This window comes from Nansenia antarctica (genome assembly GCF_963989245.1).
Source record: "Nansenia antarctica genome assembly, chromosome: 1".
Taxonomy (NCBI): domain Eukaryota; kingdom Metazoa; phylum Chordata; class Actinopteri; order Argentiniformes; family Microstomatidae; genus Nansenia; species Nansenia antarctica.
In genome coordinates, this window is record NC_137674.1 from 26,405,472 (window position 1) to 26,428,413 (window position 22,942).

General features: G+C 39.5%; 2 protein-coding genes across 3 annotated transcripts; one reads left to right on the forward strand and one right to left on the reverse strand.

Moving 5' to 3' along the window:
- The first annotated feature begins 2 nt into the window (after window positions 1–2).
- smc6 (structural maintenance of chromosomes 6) lies at window positions 3–15,637 on the forward strand. Its single transcript, XM_080532083.1, has 26 exons — window positions 3–133; window positions 235–352; window positions 665–770; window positions 925–1,061; window positions 1,187–1,248; window positions 1,362–1,442; window positions 1,752–1,853; window positions 2,564–2,683; window positions 2,775–2,870; window positions 3,314–3,460; window positions 3,846–3,934; window positions 4,133–4,303; window positions 4,684–4,862; window positions 5,076–5,277; window positions 6,400–6,514; window positions 6,754–6,914; window positions 7,215–7,350; window positions 8,658–8,738; window positions 8,921–9,091; window positions 9,596–9,733; window positions 10,246–10,391; window positions 11,611–11,736; window positions 12,189–12,294; window positions 13,217–13,369; window positions 14,296–14,393; window positions 14,601–15,637. Exons 2-26 carry the CDS (start codon window positions 283–285, stop codon window positions 14,689–14,691), a joined length of 3,084 nt encoding a protein of 1,027 aa, XP_080388209.1. The 5' UTR covers window positions 3–133; window positions 235–282; the 3' UTR covers window positions 14,692–15,637.
- Window positions 15,638–18,050: 2,413 nt separating this feature from the next.
- Window positions 18,051–19,377, reverse strand: vsnl1b (visinin-like 1b; the record flags this gene model as incomplete). 2 transcript variants are annotated; one of them, XM_080550225.1, is made up of 3 exons in its annotated part: window positions 18,051–18,248; window positions 18,769–18,984; window positions 19,216–19,377. In XM_080550225.1, the coding sequence occupies 3 exons, from the start codon at window positions 19,375–19,377 to the stop codon at window positions 18,051–18,053; spliced, it is 576 nt and encodes a 191-aa protein (XP_080406351.1). The 2 variants fall into 2 exon arrangements, with proteins under 2 accessions (XP_080406351.1, XP_080406352.1); XM_080550226.1 differs by lacking the exon at window positions 18,769–18,984.
- Window positions 19,378–22,942: the final 3,565 nt, after the last annotated feature.

Consider the following 22,942-nt stretch of genomic DNA (forward strand, 5'->3'; position numbering starts at 1 on the left):
GAGAAGAGGCAGAGTTCTTTGTGAAGCGACACCCATCAAGAACCGTAAAGTGGAAGCATTGCCTACTCAGGAAGAAGATGAGAGGGTAGACCATGATGGACCATTTTTCAATGACCACTCAACATCTCCTACGGTCAGTGGCTCTCGTGAATAATGTGGTTACTACTAGGGATTCATTTGCAATTGCCTTCAACGTTCTTATGATTGCATTGTTGTTTTCTCAATATCTTTAAGGGTCTGGGAGATATTGGTGTCATCGAAAACATCACCATAAAGAATTTCATGTGTCACCATTTGCTTGGTCCATTCCAGTTCGGACCCAATGTGAACTTCATTGTTGGTAACAATGGAAGTAAGAGAGTGTCATTTTGTAATATTTGGCTAATCATAAAGATATGGTCTCGTCTATTGTTCGTTGTTTATGCCTGGTCTTACTCCTATATCCCATCCACAACATTTACCATAACTCCAGTAATACAGACAACTAGATGTTATAAAATAATGTTCCATATTGAGACTCGACTCGAAAGGAACAGTCCAGTTAATGTAATTACCTTTAGTCATGTATTCTGAATTCATCTTATGATTAAAAGTGAACCAGCTATTGCATCTATTATGATACTGTAAATATCTATCCAATGATGTGAAATTATTTGCTTTTTAGGTGGGAAAAGTGCTATCCTGACAGCGCTTATTGTGGGTCTTGGTGGAAAGGCCACCATTACAAACAGAGGAGCATCTTTGAAGGGTTTTGTGAAGAATGGAGAAAAGTAAGTTACAGTGTAGTATTATAGTGTGTCAAATGAGAGTCAATCATGCCAATACCTCATAAACAATTGTTTTATGATAATTGTAAAGACTGCCTCTTATGAGATGGATGACCAAAATGATAGAATGATGTTTAATTGGATAAATTGTCTCTAGCACAGCAACTGTCACAGTAAAACTGCGGAACAGAGGACTTGATGCGTACAAAGGGGGTTTGTACGGAGACTGCATTATCATTGAGCAGCGGATATCGAGTGATGGTTGTCGGACATGTCGGCTGAAAAGTAAAACAGGTAATTTGTGCCTGAAATATAAGTTGTTCGACTGTTGGCGGTTGGTCTGTCTATTATTCATTCATCCATCTATCCTTTTTGCAATTAATGTGTTCTACGTCTCGATTATTTACCTTGTATTCCAGGGCAGTTAATTTCGAATAGAAAGGAGGAATTGACATCAATTTTAGACCACTTCAACATCCAGGTATGTCGATGTGTCAAACTGGATGTCAATCTTTTGGTTGTATGGAAAACTTTTACTACTTGCACGGATGTCCGTTATTGAAAATCTCCTGAGCTGTTTACTGTACATCACAGGTGGATAACCCCGTCTCAATTCTTAACCAAGAAATGAGTAAACAGTTTCTGCATTCGAAAAGTGAAGGAGATAAGTATAAGGTACAGTTGGAATTTGATTCATATAACTTCTGTGGTTCTTCCCCCCCCTCCCAGCAACTGTCTTTGAAGGAGGGGGGGGGGGGGGGGGGGGGGGGGTAGAGGGAGGGAGGGAGGGAGGGAGGGAGGGAGAATAAAAAAATAAATGAATAAAAAAGTGTCATACGTTACAACGTTGAGAGGGGGGGATAGGGGGAGGGAGGGAGTTTGAGGCGAAAAAAAAGAAGCATTTTTTTCAAACTGTCTTTGAAAAAAAAATCAAAATTGTTTTCTGTGTATTAATCTAATTCTGTGTGGGTACGTTATGTCCAGTTCTTCATGAAGGCGACTCTACTGGAGCAGATGAAGAGGGATTACATCCACATCAAGCAGACTAAGGCAGTGACGCGAGAGCAGGTCGAGAGACAAGAGGAGGTAATACTACTGAATGGAAATGCAGTATATTATCTTCATTGAACTGCTTCATCGGTTCATGTCAACGAAAATAAAACACCACATCGTGACGTTAGAATTATAAGGTTCTATCTCCATTTTTGGTCAAAATGTTGTTTTTTACATAATCTGATCCATTAGATGTTTATTAATGCCTGTGTGGTGTTATTTTTAAAATGTTGAAATTTTTGAGTTAGTAATTAATAAAATACAAAGGTTCCATCTCACAAAACATAATGGAATGTAAAAACTTTGACGCTCCATATCTCTGAACTACCCTAAACGGAGATAGAACCGTATAATTCTAAGCTCACGACATTACATTCAACCCATTTGGTCAAACCATACTGTATATTCCTGTCTTACACTTAAGTGTTCTATATTATATCTAGACATTTTTACTCATCAGCATTAGAAACAACAAAATAGAAAACTGACAGCCATGACTATGCTTTCAACTCTATCTCTGATATTTAAAATATTTTGGGGTCCTTTTAAACCATTACAAATGTGCTGTGTATGTTTCAATGTTAAATACCAATGACTGTGAATTAAATGGTTGTAGCTAGATAGCAGTTTTTGGACTGCATCTTGGTGGGTGTTTGATTTGCACAGTAGTGTGTCATAGTAGAGGCAATTGGCACTTTTTGCAGTTGTTCATTGATTTAGTGAAATGTATGATTTGGTTTCAGTGTCTCAAGGACCTCAAACAGGAGTTTCTGCAGAAGAAAGAGAAGTATGAAAACATGGCATCCCTTGGTGAGATGAAGGCAACTTTGGAGGACCTGAAGAAAAAGATGGCATGGTGTTTGGTATGTTGTCCTATGTTGGACATTTACCAGTGACACAAATACAACACTTTTTAAATTCTTTGAATAATGTTTATTTGCAATGCCATTTCAGGTCAGAGAAAAGGAGCGGCTCGTTGAACTATTACACGAAGAGATCGAAACAGAGGAAAATAAACATAAACATGAAGATAACCTTCAGCTCTGTCAGGTATTTTTGGGTAGAATATCAATATCAATCAATGTTTAGTTATTTGTGTATTTATGTTATCAATGTTCACTTTTGATTGATACTGTCAGTAATTAGTGTTTCAAATTATAATGCATGCTCTTCGAAGCATGATCTGTGTAACAACTAACCCAGTGAACTAACCCTCACCCTAATCCTAGCCCTAACCTTCTCCTCCGCTCCCCCTTCAGTTAACTAACCCTCACCCTAATCCTCGCCCTAACCTTCTCCTCCGCTCCCCCTTCAGTTAACTAACCCTCACCCTAATCCTCGCCCTAACCTTCTCCTCCGCTCCCCCTTCAGTTAACTAACCCTCACCCTAATCCTCGCCCTAACCTTCTCCTCCGCTCCCCCTTCAGTTAACTAACCCTCACCCTAATCCTAGCCCTAACCTTCTCCTCCGCCCCCCCTTCCCTCCTGCCCAGCATAAAGTCACGCTAGCTGAGCAGAAACTCCAGGAAGTCCAGCAGAAGCTCGACACTTTGAGAGAGGAGGAAGAGTCTCTGTCAGAGGACAGTCGGAAGTTGAAAGAGCAAGTCAAGGCAAAGAGTAAAGCTCACAAGGAACAGGAGGTATGAAGCGTCCCAGGCTGCTTTACAGGGTCAACACAGTGTCTCACATTACATGACGTTAGAATTCTAAGGTTCTATCTCCATTTTTGTCAAAATTTAGTTTTTTTACATAATCTGACCATTAGGTGTTTATTAATGCCTGTGTGGTGTTATTTTTAAAATGTTGACATTTTTGAGTTAGTAATTAATAAAATGCAAATGTTCCATCTCACAAAACATAATGGAATGTAAAAGGTTTGACACTCAATATCTCTGAACTACCCTAGACGGAGATAGAACCTTATCATTCTAAGATCACGATTAGCCGTTAGTAACGTATTCACAGGACATCTAAAACGTAACAGTTTGTTTGAGTTTTTACCTTCTATTCAAAAACTCTTGTCAGGTGGTTTACTTTCGTGCTCAGAACAAACTGAAACAATCAGAGAAAGAACAGAGCCTTCTTCAGGAAAGAATTAACAAAGTGAAAGAATGGTAAGTGTTATTTAGGAAGCATTACTCAATGTTTGAAAGCTACACTGTACACTGTTACTGTATAGTGTGATGCTATAATAGACATGATAAATCCATGCGCTGTGGTCTTATAATGGTAGTACTGTACTGAAAGTTGTGCCCAATCACATTCTTGTAATTTTGACTATGGTTGAAATAACCTTTGACCCCGTCCAACAGTGGGAGTCTGAACACTGAGGCAGAGGCAGAGCACACGATGCGACTGCAGAACATATCGACTCTGAGAGAACGGCTTGAGAAGCACGAGGCTGAGTGTACGTCGCTCAATCAGGAGATCAAAGACAAACAACAGGCACTGTTCAAGGGGAAGGAGGAGCTGGAGAAGCTACGGTAAACACTTTATTTCTTATTCTTGAATGTAACCTCACCAGTTTGCCTGTTACTGTTTGGTCAGAGATGCATGACATTTGCCCCTGAAACTGTAGTGCGACAGGCACCTACAGTACACATGCAGTATACCCCACTAGCTACTTTAGAACCACATCTCATAGTGTGTTGAGTCTTAATGTTGAAGTGGTGTAGTGAGTCACTTTGAAGACCATAGCAAAAATAGTCTAGCTAGGTTATTTTCTGCAAAAGTCCAATACTATAATGTGCCATGTAATTGTTGTCGTCCCTCCAAGTTAAGAATAGACTACAAAGCACAAAGTAGAACAGCACATGTGGCCTAACAAATGTGATTGACATGAAAAGTGTTGTTTTAATGCTAGACTGGAGGAGAAGAATATCCAGGTCTCTTTTGAGTCCAAACTGAAGAGGAAGAACCAGCTCCTAGCCAGTCGATCCAATAAGCTAAAGAGGTTTGGAGATCATATGCCTGACCTGCTGGACACCATTAATAAAGCGCACATCAAAGGACAATTTATCAAGAAACCTATCGGCCCAATAGGTGACATTTTAATTTCACTCTGTCGGTTAAAATGGCTAAATTCTCTTCCATTACAACTTTACTGATAAACCATCTCAATGACAGTACACTGAAAAAACATTATGTTAATCGGCGTCTACAAACATATTATTTAGACGTTCTTTACAAACATTTTAACTCTTATAATACAAATTGTTAACGTTTAACATTGCATCTGCATGTTTCTTCCTGCAGGTGCATGCATCAACTTGAAGGATCCCTCCTTAGCGGTGGCGGTGGAGAGCTGTTTGCGAAGCTTCATGAAAACCTTTTGCTGTGACAATTACAGGGACGAGGCCGTCCTGCAGGAGCTGATGTCTCACTTCTACCCTAAGGGCAGTAGGCCGCAGATCATTGTCAGCCTTTACACAGACAGTGTGTACAATGTCAGAGACCGGTGAGCACCAAGATTTATACCTACAGTGGCTATCGAAGGTCAACACACCCCTTCACCTTTTCCACATTTTGTTGTGTTATATAGACTCAATTTAAAATGGATTAAATAAATAAAAATCGGCATCAATCTACCCACAATACCCCATAATGACAAAGTGAAAGCAAGTTTTTAGAAATTCCTGCAAATGTATTCGAATTGAAACACAGAAATACCTCATGTGCATAAGCCTTCACACCATTTGCTATGACACTCTTAAAATTAGCTAAAAAGCTAAAATGTCATTAACAATCAGAGACCCTATATAACAGATATTGATTCCAAAATTACATTAACTATTATCCTTGCATTAAGATGGACTACATTCAACTTATTGAGTGTCATAGCAAAGGGTATGACGACTTATGCACATGAGGTATTTCTTGTGTTTCAATTTTAATAAGTTTGCAGACATTTCTAAAAACTTGTTTTCACTTTGTCATTATGGGGTATTGTGTGTGGATTGATGCCAATTTTTATTTATTCAATCCATTTTAAATTGAGTCTATATAACACAACAAAATGTGGAAAAGGTGAAGGGGTGTGTTGACCTTCGATAGCCACTGTATGTTTTGGTTAATTGGTATTGGACAAACTTTATAGACTGCTTGGGAAGTTTTTGTTTATGTTGCCCAATATCTTGTTTTTATAGTATAAGACAGTAAACCTCATTTTGAAGACAATCACAGCCGTGCTGATATTCAGTATAACAGCACGATCTCGAGTGTGATATTGCTTTTATACAACAGTTCTACAGCGCCATTTATTAGTTAACAGTAATAAGCGACAACAGATTATGATTTGTTTGTTAATTGAATCATAAAAATAAACAAAAAATACTTCCGCAACAGAACTTCAAATGGACTGTTGCCTAGTAACCTGAACACAAACATGTAGTAATTAACGGTCATTTAGTAGAACATCTGTGCGGCGGAGTGATACATACAGTTAAAAGTCCCAGTGCTGTTATACTGTATATCAGCACTCATGGAATGCCTCTTGTCCAATCAAATCCAATCAAATGACTTGGTCGGAACTAACTGTTGTATAACTATCTATATATTCTGTTTGGTTCTTGTGTTCCAGGGGAGTGCATCACCCCGACTACCCGTCAGTGCTGGACACCCTTATCATAGCCAACCCAGTGATCACCAACTGTCTGGTTGACATGAGGGGCATAGAGACAATTCTGATCATCAAAGTGAGTTTCTCATAAACATTTACATTACATTTTTGGCATTTAGCAGACGCCTTATTCCAAAGCGACTTACAATCAATACATTTGACTAAGCAAGTGAATCATCAATCCACCAGTCGTATCAGGATCTTTGATCAAGTATCTTTGCGCGTTGCATGTGTCCCAAGTACAAAATGACGATGGTTTGAACTTTTAACATATTTGGATGTAGACTAATATCTCTGAGTCTGTTTTGATTGGAGGAAAAAGATGTGGCCAGGAGGGTGATGCAGCAAAGCCGGCCCCCCAAAAACTGCCGGGAGGCTTTCACCGCTGATGGAGACCAGGTTTACACAAACCGCTACTACACCCCAGACTTCAGCATGGCTAAGTACCTCAGTGGAGACTTGGAGACAGAAATTAGGTAAGTGAATAAGAAATTAAAGCAGCATTTTGTTTTAGTTTTGTGAGCCTGCTAAGAATGTAAAGTAGTGTTATAGTTAACTAGGTAGCAGTGGGGATTACTCACCCAATCCATTGAGTATTTTGGCTTGACTAGCGAGTTTGTGTTGTGATTCTCAACAACGTTGAAACGTAGTTCCGTGTTTCAAAAGAAAAGTCCAAACATTTTGATTGGTTACCGATATGCGGACCAAACGATCAGACTGTGTCACATATAAGTTCCCTATTGATATAGTATATGGATTTCTTTGGTGTTTGACAGCATGGTGGAATCAGAGCTGGAGAACTACATGGCTCAACTCAACAGGTTTCAGCTGCACCTGAGCTCTGTCACAGAGGACATCCACCGCATGGAGGGCCGGCTGCACAGCACCATCATGACCCTGAAGAAGACCCTGGTAATGTGTTGCACCACTAGTGCTTGTATCAGATAATGCACCACTTCTGGCCACTTCAGAACTCTCCAACGCTTTGTCTTAAGCCATTTCTGGGTGCTTTTTAAAGTATGCTTTGGGTCATTGTCCTGCTGGATGACCCATGACCTCTGACGGAGACCCAGCTTTCTGACCCTAGGCTACACTACATTGCGCCCCAGAATTCTTTGGTAGTCTTCAGATTTCTTGATACCATGCACACAGTCAAGGCATCCGGTGCCAGAAGCAGCAAAGCAACCCCAAAACATCTGTGAACCTCCACCATGTTTGACTGTAGGGACTGTGTCCTTTTCTTTGAAGGCCTCATTTAGTTTTCTGTAAACAGGACAATGATGTGCTTTACCAAAAAAAATCTTTATTTTGGTCTCATCTGTCCACAGAATGTTCTCCCAGAATGATTTAGGCTTCCCCAGTTTCTGTTCACTCCAACTCCACTCAGGCTTTTTTAAGTCTCTGTGTCAGCAGTAGGGTCCTCTTGGGTCTCCTACCATAGCGTGCCATTTAATTCAGATTGCGACGGATAGTGCGAGCTGACACTGTTGTACCCTGTGTCTGCAGGTCAGCTTGAAATTTGTTTGGAAGTTGATTGAGGTTTTTTTATCCACCATTTGAACAATCCTTCGTTGCAATCTTTTTTTTCCCCGTCCGCATCCAGGGAGGTTAGCTGCAGTGCCATGGATTGTAAACATCTTGATGACGTTGCGCACAGTGGACAGAGGAACATTAAGATCTCTGGAGATGGACTTGAGATTGTCTAGATGTTTTTCCACAATTTAGTTTTTCAAATCCTCAGACAATTCTGGGCTCTTCTTTTGTTTCTCCATGCTACAACTTTTTCTCAATTTCTCAACACTTTTCTCAATTTCTCAACACTGGTTGCAAGTGTGATTTCCACATTGCCAGCAATTGTAACTTGCCACAGGTGTGTTTAAATACAAATTATAGGAGCATTACATGCTTGAAATACAATGTTTTTTTTACTATTTGTTTTGGCTTTTTTACTCTGCGTTTTTGTGTTGTTCCAGGAGTATGTGAATACCAAAGCATTTGTAATTGCAACAATTCTCTGGGAGAAGTGGTGCATTATCTGGGAGAAGTGGTGCATTATCTGACAGAAGTGCAGGGGTGCCAATAGTTTTGTCTATGACTGTACTTATACCGTGATCGTTTCCTGTGTGTTGGTGCTGCATGTTATCTGTTGCATCTCTGAGTGATGTATGACATTTCATATTTATAGTATCTGCATATACTTACCTGTCGTTTCGATGTAGGCTACTGTGAATCAGGTCAAGGCAAGTTTAACGGAGCTGGAGAACGTCGAGGAGGAGCAGACTGATGACATCAACTCCTTGGTGAGTTTTTTAATCCATCCCACTAAAAGCTAAAATGTCCAGTTACGATGTTTTCAGAGATTCGTATTGTTCCTCAACTGTCACAATCATGTGGCTCTTTGTAGCCTGTTTATTTGTTTATCTATTATTTGTTGCATGTTTAGAATGAACTGAAAAAATTGTATATTCATAAAACATTATAGGAGGAAGTGGCCCAAGAGAACCTGCTGAAGATTGAATCTGAAAAACAAAATGTGGATGAAGCAAATAAAGAACTGGACACGAGTGAGAAAATGGCAGTGGATATTGATTGCAAATATGCTGATGTGAGAAACCGAATAGAGCAGCTTTCTGAAGAGATGGAGCCCCTGAAGGTAAGAATGTTGTGAGTGCCTGCTATGAAACTTGTGACGTTAGAATTATAAGGTTCTATCTCCATTTTTGGTCAAAATTGAGTTTTTTTACATAATCTGATCCATTAGGTGTTTATTAATGCCTGCGTGGTGTTATTTTTAAAATGTTGACATTTTCTTGTTAGTAATTAATAAAATACAACGGTTCCATCTCACAAAACATAATGGAATGTAAAAACTTTGACGCTCAATATCTCTACTACCCTAAACGGAGATATGCTATTACTCGATCAGTTCATAATAGAAAATGTTACACACATTATTATTCAGTTGTCTGATATAATTAAGTTATCCATACTGAAATAGTTGAAGTGTCACACTTCAAACTGTACACACTTCAGAGACGTAGCTAGCTTTCAAACTTACATCGGTTGCTTTGATTAATAACATGAACATAGGGAACATAACTTCCAACCAAAGGGTTAAAGGTCAGTAAAAGTGTGGATTGTTGTTGACTTGTGACAGGAAGAAGAGGCGAAGGTGGAGACTGAGTGTAGCAAACATGAACGAAACCTGAAGATCCTGGAGAAGAGGCTGAAGGATCATCAGGACACCATCCAAGCTATGAGAAGTGACCTTAGTCTGAAAGCAGAGATGGTCCAGGTAACATAGTCCGCTCACTGAACAATATAGAACTTGAGCATGTTTGCCAAGAAACCTTTTATCAATTGAAGTGTCCTCCATGTGCTCTAGTTATCTTCAATCTGCATTTTATTTTGACGATATGAAAAGGTGACAACATTGTCTTGAGATAATAATAATAATAATAATAATAATAATAATTAACTTTAATTTATATAGCGCCTTTCAAAAATCCCAAGGACGCTTTACAATTCTAAGGGAATGATCAGACAGACAAAACAGAAAACAAACAAAGCAAAACTGACACAGTGACTAGGGGCCAAAGGCCTTGGTGAACAGATGGGTTTTAAAAGGGCAGTCCAATTATAAAGACACCACATTTTATAAGTCATCAGAATAAAAAAAAAATAATAAACACCATTGTCTGAATTGTTTTGTATATTAAAAACAGTATAACAGCTTTTCCCTTGGAGATGACTGTTCATGCACTATCATTCTAAATCTGTCGTATTTAAATATGAAATGGTTGACAGGAGGTTGTGGAGAAAGCCAAAGAGATCAGTCCAGAGCGTCAGGACGTCGACCGCAGTGCGAAGAGCCTAGACACGGAGATCACACGGCTGAGGAAGAGGATCAGTCTGCAGGAGGGCAGCCATGGCGACCAGGAGAAGGTGGTCAGGTACAAACTTGCACACTTTTCGCTCCTTCTATACCCTCCCACCACCTCTTGTCTTGTCTGCTTTCTGCCTCCGGAGTTTTGCACAGTGTTTTCGAAACTACAAACATGGAATTGATAAGCTGGTCTCTCAACACAATTGACAAAAATAATTCTACAAGAAACTCAGGATACGGCGAACCTGTTTGCCCGGATGGCACTTTCGCGGCGGGATACGTGATGGACTCGTGGGAGAAGTGGAGGGTTGTAACCCCTCCCTCCCCTCCCTTCCCTCACCCCTCCCCTACTGTTGTCTCGTTTCCCCTCCCCCATCCCCCCTTCTTGTAATCATTGATTGTAAAGTGCTTTGAGTTGCATTTCATGTATGAAAGGCATTATATAAATAAAGCTTTACTTACTTACTTACTTACAAACAGGAATATGCATCAATCCAATCGATGCATTTTTAAAAATAATTTTTAAAAGATGATGAAGATGATGAATTTACACTAGCAGTAACAGGTTTCTGTCTTGTTGGGGTAGTTTCCAGGACACAGATTAATTAAGCTTAATTAAGAGTCTTGGACTGAATTCAATTAGTCTAGGATTGCTTTCTGGAAACACACCCGGAAAGCGGTTTGGATTAATAATAATAATAATAATAATAATAATAATAATTCATTCAATTTATATAGCGCTTTTCCGAGGCTCAAAGACGCTGACAATATGGGAGAAACGAAAAACACAGAAACAACAAGCAACAGATAACATGGGCACATAGAACACAGAGTTAACGAACGGGGAGGGGGGGGGGGGGGGGGGTTAGGGGAGATGGTTAGGTGTAGGGGAGGTTGTATGCATGTCCAGGGGGGGAGGGGGGGTGGCATGCATGTCCAGGGGGGGAGGGGGGGTGGCCGGGTTAGGGGAGATGGTTAGGGGTAGGGGAGGTTGGAAGCATGTCCGGGGGGGAGGGGGTGTGGCAGGGTTAGGGGAGATGGGTAGGGGTAGGGGAGGTTGTAAGCATGGGAGAACAGGTAGGTTTTGAGGTGGGATTTAAAAGTGGAGAGTGAGGGTGAGTCTCTGAGTGGTTGAGGGAGAGAGTTCCTGAGGCGGGGTGCAGCTTGTGAAAATATAAATACCGGTAAATAGGGCTATTACAACTGTTGTGTTGGTTTAAATGCATACATCACTTTGATATTTAAGTTGTAATATAAGTTGTATACTGTCCTTGTCTCCTCGTTAGAGAGTATGCAGAGGCCCTGGCGAACTACAAAGACAAGTCCAGCCAGGTGAAGGATCTGAAGAGGTTCATCGATCGCCTTGACAACATCATGTCTGACAGGCAGAGCCGCTACAAGATAATGCGGAGGTAACTGTCAATAATTTGATGTATTTAAAATGGTAATTGGACTGCACTTATATAGCGCCTTTTTTGCTGCTCCAAAGCTGCTCCAAAGCGCTTTACAACGGCCTCTCATTCACCCATTCACACACACATCCACACACCAATGGCAGCAAGCTTCCATGCAAGGTGCTGGCCCGCTCACTGAGAGCAATTTTGGGGTTCAGTGTCTTGCCCAAGGACACTTCAACATGTGGCCAGCCGGGGCTCGAACCGCTGATCTGCCAACCTTGTGATCATTAGACGGCGACTCTTCCGCCCCACAAAAAAGGGCAGTCCAATTATAAAGACACCACATTTTATAAGTCATCAGTGCTAAAAAAAATAATGTTAAGAAAGTAAACACCATTGTCTAAATTGTTTTGTATATTAAAAACTGTATAACTGCTTTTCCCTCTGTTTTTGGCTTTCTAATATAGGTCCCTTTCTGTAAGATGCAAGTTGTACTTTAATAATTTCCTGATAAAGATGAACTGCTGTGGGTCTATGATGTTTGATCACAACAATGAGACTCTTTCAATCTCGGTATGTGTGTTAATCCTCCTCTTTTATTACATCTTCATCATAATGAAATGCATTCATTATATCAATATATTGAGTATATTTGATCAAAACTGTACAACATGTTTTAGTTCCCCATAAGTCTATTTTGCATCCAGCTGCAATTAGTCCAAAACGCAGCAGTGAGAGTTTTAACCAAAACAAGCAGACAAGCTCATATAACTCCTATTTTAGAAACTCTACACTGGCTTCCTGTTAAGTTCAGAATAGATTTCAAGAGCCTTCTGCTTGTTTATAAAGCTCTCACTGGCACAGCACCAGAATATCTGAAAGACTTTCTGCTAGCATATCAGCCCAATAGAGCTGGGGGTAGTGATGGTCTAGTAGTGGATAGTGAGTTGGACTTGTGATCGGAAGGTTGTGAGTTCAAATCCCGCCTGAAACCACACCACTACTAGTGTGTCCTTGAGTAAGGCACTTAGCCCTCAGTTACTCCAGGGGGAATGTCCCTGTAATTCGTAATTGTAAATCGCTTTGGATTAAAAGCGTCTGCTAAATGGCAAAATTAATTAATTAATTAATTAAAATGAGCTCTCAGGTCTTCTGACGCTGGTTTTCTCTGTGTACCACATACAAAAGAAGAGATTTGGTGAGGCTGCATTCTCATTTTATGCACCCAGATTGTGTCTTCACTGCCAGTTTACATTAGGGATGCAACCTCAGCACATATGTTCAGGTCAAGACTAAAAACCTATCTTTTTAATATTGCCTTTAAATGACTAAATAATTAAATTATGATTATATCATGATTGGAGCACTTTGAGCTGCAACGTTTGCAGGAAAAGCGCTATACAAATAAAACATTATTATTATTATTATTATTATTATTATTATTAGGCTTTTGTCTGTTGTGGCGTTCCTGATCTAACTGAACATGCGTGTGCAGGTGAAGCCGCCAGGCCGGGAGGATGACATCATGAGTGACATGCGGTCCCTCTCTGGCGGGGAGCGCTCCTTCTCCACCGTCTGCTTCATCCTGTCCCTGTGGGAGATCACCGAGTCGCCCTTCAGGTGCCTGGACGAGTTTGACGTCTACATGGTAAGCTGCCTTTGATTTACATTTACATTTTTGGCATTTAGCAGACGCCTTATTCCAAAGCGACTTACAATCAATACATTTGAATACTAAGCATGTGAATCAGCAATCCACCATTCGTTGCAGGAAGAGTAATCTAGCTCGGGCCCGGGGCCACTGATAGAAGGAAAAACCTTCTCCCTATCACCTTCTTCTAAACCTTTTTTTATTTATTTTTTATTTTTATTATTTTCTTTTTCTTTCACATACCTGACTGCAGATTTAAAGACCGTCAACACTATGTAAACCATGTAAACTATGTAAACTATGTAAACTCCACTCTGCTCTCAGCACCCAGAAGCAGCCATATCGTGACGTTAGAATTATAAGGTTCTATCTCCATTTTTGTCAAAATTGAGTTTTTTACATAATCTGATCCATTAGGTGTTTATTATTTTTAGTAATTAAAAAAATACAAAGGTTCCATCTCACAAAACATAATGGAATGTAAAAACTTTGACGCTCAATATCTCTGAACTACCCTAAATGGAGATATAACCTTATAATTCTAAGCTTACGATTTGGCTGAATCCTATTTGAGTTCAATGCATGTTTCCTCAAATCATACGTTTCAAAGTTAAAGATGACCATAGGGGCGGCTGTGGCGCAGGAGGTAGAGCCGCCGTCTAACGATCGCAAGGTTGGCAGATCGGTGGTTCGAGCCCCGGCTGGCCACATGTCGAAGTGTCCTTGGGCAAGACACTGAACCCCAAATTGCTCCCAGTGAGTGGGCTGGACTTACATGGAAGCTTTGCCGCCATTGGTGTGTGAATGTGTGTGTGAATGGGTGAATGAGAGGCCGTTATAAAGTGCTTTGGATAAAGGCGCTATATAAGTCAGTCCATTTACCATTTACCATAGCCAAATAATGAACTTCCTGTTATACAAAGGATATGCACAACCGTCGGATCTCATTGGATCTCCTCCTGGAGCTGTCAGAACGGCAACATCTTCGTCAGTTCGTCTTCATCACCCCCCTCAGCACCAGGTAACCTTTTTTAGTCTGCAGACATTAACATTCCCATACCAAGACAATTGATCCTAATGGCATATGTCTGTAAGAACTCAATGTCCAATTTCCATCTGCATTTGTGAGAAAAGTTATATTAAAATGTCCTGCTTGGAAACGGTGCGTACACTTTGATTTGAGTATTTGATCTTGATGATTTTTCTGTGCTGTTTTAATGTCTTTCAGCAATCTGCCAAAAAGTAGCCATATCAAAATCCATCAACTTCAGGATCCAGAGAGGGACAGGAGTAACACTGGGGATGAAGACCTTGAGTAACTTTAGCCTAGGGAGGGGGGGGGGTCTACATCTCATCCAAGTCATCTGCAAGTAGGCATAACACATTTTCTGTTGTGCCTTGAATCTATTTCACCCTGGATCATCACATGATGCATGAGCTAACGTGAGCTATCTTCCTGTCGGCTAAACTCTGCTGCTGCTCCATAGACCTGTCTCGTGCCGCCAAGTTGAAATACGTTTTAGCAGCTACACTTACAGGCAGTGTGGAGAACACACTCACGGTAAGCAACCTATTCTCGAAGGAATTATGCGGGTGGTAAGGTTAGCTTGCAATGCCTGCACTAGCTATGGGCAGGGGTAAGTCTTGCCCCCCCCCCCCCTAAATTTCGTTGTTTGGTACCTGTACTGTAGCAATGACAATAAAGTCCATTCATACTGCTAGCACCCCATAGGCCTATATAAACTATGTTGTACTGTAGTTAGATTTGGATAGATATCCATTACTGCTATGGATGCTGTGGTCAATGCACCATAACAAATCATAAGGAATATTGTGTGCTGTAAATATCTCATACTATCTGTGTGCATTCACATGTTTTATTCATGTTTTATTTTCAACACAGTTACTTTTACATGACAGTTATACTGTGTAATTTTGAAAAACATCAGGATGTATATTTTGATTTTAGTCTGTAATAATGTGTCATTGTTATACTGTACATCAAGATGTATATCTTTTTAAATTATGTCCACAAACTCCACCTACTGTACTTCCTGATCATAACTGTGCTGCATCATATCATAACTGTGCTGTGGTTTTACATTCAGTTTACTGTGATCCAACTCACATGTGTTCACTGTTCTTGCTTTCAGTTGCTTTTACACAAGTACTGTATGCTGAAGTATGCTACTGCATTTTGAATTTAAATTCTTAAAAATAAGTTGATGTGACTTACGTTTATATAAGTCATTTACGTGTATTACTGTATTGTGTGACTGATAATTTATTGAATTCTTGCTGTTACAATAAAAATCAATTACAAATCTTAGTTGACCTTGTTGGATTCTGATATATTCTCATGTCACTCACACACACACATACACACACACACACACACACACACACACACACACACACACACACACACACACACACACACACACACACACACACACACACACATACACACACACACTCTTTCTCTCTCTCTTAACAAGAGTATCAGGCTAAGGTCAGGAGGTACCTTGGTGGAACATTACGACCTGTGTTGGATCTCTATTCCTTGTCAAATCGTGTATGCTGCACACCTGATCTATAGAGACGACACAACGCATTTAAGATTTAAAAAAAAGAGAAATCCTCAATAGATTGATCCATTCCATCTCTACCGACGAGAAGATTCTTCAACCTATTGTAAATATATATATACTATATACAGTATATATAGTCACATGACCCACACATTAAACAGACAATGAAAGAAAATACACAGAGGAAATGAACAGTCTTGAGTAGGTCACCTGAAGCAACACGCCTACATGGACTTACATTGACTAGACACTGAGCCGTGTCTAGACCTGCATCGTTTTTATTTTGGTTAATCTAGACAACACAGAGAATCAACCATCAGTGTAGTATTCTTTAGTGAACCATAAATTGCAGCACACTTATCAGACCATGCCTTTTGAAAAAGCCCGTAGATGTTTTTATTGATTTTAATCACTACATAAGTAATGTAACCATGTAATTTAGGGTGCAACACATGCCACATGTATAAAATAATCAAAGAAACTCTGTTGCTTATCTTTTGAATCAGATTTTTCATATGTAGTATAAACATTTACCAGACAAAGATTCTTGACATTGAGTTTGGATCATACTGTACAAATAATATAGACTGATCAACCATGACGTTTTAATCTCAAGTACACTGTTTCCAGAACTGTTAAATAACTGTGCCAGCTTCCACTTTCATGAGTGGACTACAAGCAGACGCAATGTCCATGCTTGCATAGCCTAGGAATAGCAAATAGAAACTGTTAAAAGAAAAGTACATTTTCACAATAGCCGTAAGCCATAATAGTCTTGAATTGTACATTTGAAAACAGGAGGAAGCTGTTTGTTTCATAAGCTTTATGTAACATCTATTGTCTTACTCTCTTTGAGGATTCTGCATCATTAAAGATAATTGAAAACTTGAATAGATTAGAAGATGAAACCTTCAATAAAAAGTTATTTTACAAAAGTACCGTACTGTAGGTAGGAATGCAGTGTGTCCAGTAAACATATGTAAGGCTTTTGCTTTTGGAAAAAGAGCTGCGTTCACAGGATTCCCTAGAGATTGAGCTCAGAAACACCAAGCTTGAAAGTGAAGATTGTTACATTTTGCAGTGCTCTTCATAACTGTAAACATATTGATATGCATGATGTTTCATTATACGTAAATAATACGGGCAGTCTGACAAATCCAACCAATTCTGAATTATCATGGGGTAATATCAGCCTTGAAATGAATACAGTGCCTAATATTGGTTGTGATGAATTAGCATTGGCCTAATTCTGATGTCAACAGTACAATACAATGTAAGAGATGGCATATCATTGGCAGATTAACTGTAGTCTTGTTAGATATTTCTGGGCCTAAATTTAAGCAAATGTTCTCCATCAGAGACAACTGCCTGGAACCAAATACCGTAGCTGTCTTTCAAGAACTGGAGTGGCACATGTACACTTAAGTATTAAGGAGGGAAGCATGCTCCCACAGGATAGGATCTAAATGGTCTGATGAATCACTACTGTACGTCCCATGCAACAATACCAAACGCTTTTTGGAGGGCTTCTTTTTTTATACCCACCTAAGGATGCAAAAAATTAAGAGAGTATAGTCTTAACACATAACATATGCATGCAAAGAACCTACATTTTAAGTTCCAAAGTATGAACACATTTGGAACAAACAGGAATCTGTCTATTCTCCAAGAGCTCAAGAAGTTTGGATCAGAATCAGAGACAGTTACAATTATCATAGGAATTATTGTTTGTTACCACCATGTAGCATACAGTAGCTGCAGCAGTGAACATGGATTCTAAATACTGCAGGAACATAATTCATAATGTAGCGCTTCACTGATATACAAGCTCAAGTTGAATGGGAATGAATAGGATTACTTTGCACAATTCACATTGGCAGGTTTGAAAATATAAATGTATGATATTGTATAAGCTATATTCAAAATGATTCTGCTATTGACATTCTCATGCATACAACCACAAGAAGCGAGTCCATTTAAAAATAGTCCAAGCATATTTTTTTTTCCTGTGGAAATGGCTGAGAACTTAATAAGACATTTAAAACGTGTGCTGCTGTCCAAAGTGTGTCGACGCAGGGCGGTCTCTCTCACTTCTGCATGTCACACTGCAAGAGAAGCACAATGGACGGATCGCTCTTCGCTGCCTCCTTGAACTCATCCAATGAGATCTGGTCGTCGTTGTTCTTATCCATCTTGCTGAAGATCCTGTCCACCCGCTGCTCCGGTGTCAAGCCATCCTCGTTCATCTTCATCATGATCACAGTGCCGACCATTTTGTATATAGCCTACCGACAGGGATGAGACATGTAAGTGAGGTCATACCAGAGAGAATAACTGTAGTTCTTCTGTTACAATGCTCCATCAACGTGGAATGTACTTCAGGAAAAGTTGAAACTTAACATGTTCATTCCACTCTCTGACTTTAAACTGTATGTTACAGAGACTTTGAATCATACATGCAAATGTGCTTATAGGTTATCTATGTGGTTAGGGTATCTGCTCACTTTTTCTGTTGTTATTTTATGTTGTATGTTGTAAGTTTTTATACTGTATGTGGTGTCTTTTTAATGAAGTGCTGCTTTTCTTGGCCAGGGCTCATTTGAAAAGGAGGCTACTGTCTCAATATGACTACCCTGGTTAAATAAAGGATTAATAATAATAATAATAATAATAATAACTGTTGTAAGAAGAGTGTATAGTCTTGGTTAACCTGCTCCATGATAACACTGCCGAGCACTGTTTCATAGTCTGAGCATCAATCAGTACAGTCGTTTACAAATTAAAACCTTTGGTTTGATTCCGTACCTCAATGATCTCCAGCATCTCTACCCTGGTGATTTTACCGTCACCATCCAGGTCATACATGTTGAAGGCCCAGTTGAGTTTCTGCTCGAAGCTGCCGCGGGATGTGATGGACAGCGCACAGATGAACTCTCGGAAGTCGATGGTGCCGTCACTATTTTTGTCAAAGGTTCTGAAAGCGTGCTGTGCAAACTTGGACGCGTCTCCATAAGGGAAGAACTGCAATTGAGAGAGAGACAGCCGTTCCAACCAACAATTCAGCCATTTCTAACAAGCAACATTTAGCCATTATTCAAGTATTATACAGTAAGTATTAACCCTAAGCATTTAATAAAATTCAATACAAACACAACAATAAGGATTATCAGGATTAAAACGATCAAGCCATTGATTTGTGCATCTGTAAAAATGGGAAATAGAGAAAGCACAGTAACTATAGTTCACACACACCTTGACATAGAGCTGCTGGAACTCATCCAAGTTGAGCCTGCCACTAGGGCAGTCTTTTAGGAAGCCTTTATACCATTGCTTGAGCTCATGTTCATTGAACTCAGTGCTCTTCACAAGGTCCTCCATTACCTCAGGAGTCAGCTTGCTATTCTGTTTCCCCATGATTCCTGTGGTGTGACAACACATGAGTAACGCATTCATACTTACTGGGAATAGAACATACATTGTTAACATGTTAATACAATCATGTTAGTAGAGTAATTACAGAGTTAGTACACAAGTATAGGGGCAACCTTCATGTCAGGTGTGACCAACATGCGTAATGGTAAGAGGATTCAGCGCTACATAGCTATACCTCAATACATCTTTGGTTGGTTTTGAGGTAAAGCCTTATATATAGCAGCCTTTCAAGAACTCCCCATTAGAAGTGGTGCAATACTAGGGATTGTAACAACTAGTCCTTTCGACGAATCTGACAGGCACCAATGATTTCCCTGATGTCAGTGTTCTATTTCTGTTCCCTAAAATCTGTTTGCACCACAGTCTCTGGACTGACTTCACACGCTGAGCTGGATCCCCTGTCAGCATGACGAGTTCATCAAGTGTCTTGATCATTTGGCTATACTATCATCTTTCCTAATCTATTTTACCTGTGGCCTGACAGTGACAACAACACCTCAGCATGTCTGGGCTCTCTCAGCACTTCCAGTTTGATCACTACACTAGAGATCACCTCATGGATGAAAATTGAGTAGGCCTTTAAAGGAAAAAGGTGATGAATGGCATGAGTGATTACGATATCTGTGTGTCCCCCTGTCAGTGGAGAGCACACATATGTGAAAAAGCCAAAGATTAGGTAATGAAGCAACCTCGGCTAATCAGCTAATCATAGGCAACAATGACCTCACAGACCAAACACTGACTAATTACTAATTACTAGTATGACCTGTGTTTACCAACATGTGAGCTATATACTCGGTCTGGCCTATTCAAATCATTAATGGTCAGATACTGTTTCATCATGCAGAGATGCAGTCTTTTGTTGTTTGCATGTTGCTTCTTGATTATGTACATTAGTAGCGAATGAGGGAGAGAAGCCAGAGAATCATGCTTGAACCAACAAATGTGATTTCAGGGCACAGGCGCACTACCACTTGATCTACAAAGGTCCACACCTCTCTGCAGAGGTAATAGGCTATGCTTTCATACAAACACACTACACTGACATAGGCCTTGTGCCATTTTGGTTGTGCAACCTAAAATTCAGCGCAAAATATATATTTGTTCTTTCATTCAAATGACATAGACGTAGATGATGCGTTAATAAGCCTCTGCCGAGACGAATTGGCCGTTATATAATAGGAATGTGCCCAAGTCATTACTATGCATCGAATGACCTTGAGGACAACATTTTTGCACGAAGATGACAAAACGAAATGTTCAGAGGAAGCTGATTACGTTTGGCTCAGAGTCGGAGGGCTTCTATAAATATCTCCTTTTTAATTAGTGTCGTTATGCTACCGTTAAACATGATGTGTTGACACAAGCTCAATAGGCACATATGTAAAGAAACAATGTATAATTCAATTGCACATAGCCCAGTAAAGACAGTCATATCTCAGATCCAGTTCATGCCATCAACCACTGCTCGGATAGGATGCAAGTGCATTCCGATAGAAACGACGCAGTGGTGTATGAATTATCCTTGTAAGATTCCTACCATACTCTCCTATTCTGTTTCTCTTTACATATTCCCATGCGCATCGTGTGAAAAATATGCAAAAATATGAAAAAATTGGACGACATAGCAAACGATATAGATTGTTCTACATTAGGCTAATCATTTTCGTGATCGGTGGGAAAAAAACAATGACATGAATGTATTTTAATGATATTTTTCTTAATTCAATGATTGAATTCGTGAAATTCCTCTTTTTTCTTTCTTTTTTTTTTACGCAATAATGCTTTCATTAACGGTTGCGCAGGTGGCGAACCTCTCCCCAAACAGAAAGACTAACCTTTCCCCATATCTCATTCACTCAAACGTGTAAGAGGAGGAAAAACCCTAATTAAGGTGTACATTGTGAATATAAATGACGCTTTGTTATCTCTAATCAAGACAGAAGTGGAAATACATCCCATGCCGACAAAAAAAAAGACATTTTCTGTATATCTGCAGACACATATTTCTTACCTTAATACAATTTTGGTGATGATATTGCAAATGAAAGTCTGTACTGTCGTGTAGCCTAATAATCAGAAAAAACTCCTCCGGTTATCAAATTTACCCAAATGGGATTATTCCCCCCAAATTCTCCCTCTCAAGAAGGCAGAGAGAAAAATAAGGATTTTCCGATGCTTTTCCAGATGAGGCGCAGCAGGGACCGATCCCACGCGAGTCTTTGGTTATGCGACTCCAGACACACGGCGTCACCCGTGTGCAATGTGCATCACAAATTGATCTTATGTTGACTGTTGCTAATGTAGCCTACATTGCTCCACTGTTTGGTTTATTAATTTACGTGAATAAAAAAATAATGCATATCCTTTATATGTCTTGTAGCCCGGGTCATCATAAACAATGACATTACATTATAGGTAGGCTATATATCATTATGACAGGACCAGAGCACACAACATCCAACAATATAGGAATATTTGCTGTTTGTTTTACTAAGGATTTCAGTCTCTTGTTGCAAGATGTTTCATAAGAGTGCAATAAACATATCAATTGTAATCAGTTCAAATAACATTTACAAGTATAGCCTAATGCAGCAATTTACAGTTGGCCTAGTTTCTGTGTGTTCAGCTGCCATCTACCAATGTAAAATCTCAATGCAATGAGCCACGTAGCAAAGGCTATGGTTCGTTTTCATCAATTAAAGTAAGTGATCGCCTTCTTTGAATTATGTGCTATTTCTCTATCTCTGAATTATGTGTTGGTTCTATATCAAAATAACACTGACTGATAGACAACATTTGCAGTTTCAGCAGTATAACTATCACATCATTTCACTTGACAAGTGGTTCAATTATATGACAAAGAAAGATGTTCATCAACTCAGTTAGAATGTCTTGTTTTCTTGATTTAATACTCACATAGGATACACAGCCAGGTTAAATACACACATGAATGGTCTCCACTTAAATCTCACAACACAAAAGCAAACAAGAGATATTAAATACAAAAAGAACTTTAGCACCAGTACAGGTTATTGAGCAGTCAGCGTTATTCTCTTATATTCTTCATTATGATTTTCAAAATTAAAAAAAACATTGTCCCAGCGTGATCTCACATGGCATGGCTTGAGTGTAATGTCTTTTACAGCAACATTCACTTACACAGGTTGCTAAAAAGTACACTATACGCTATACGACAACCTCATATAGGCCATTTACATTTGTGTAGTCTACCTCTGTTTCCACAATGACAGCATGGTAAAAACTGATATTGTATACCTGCACAATCCAGTTTCTATAACTGTGTGAGGAGTCTATGGAGTTGCTCTTTATGTGGCAATCTTGCATATTCAAATATGTAATGTATTGGAGCACATTCACAATATTGTTTATCCTATCAAAGCAATATATCATTTATAAAGTCACATTATTTCTACATCTTGCTTGGGGTAGGCTACATTATTGTGTAAGACAATTATAAATGTTTAGACATATTAAATCAAATTTGTTTCCTTACCTCTTTTTCCAGAGTGAAATAAAATCAATC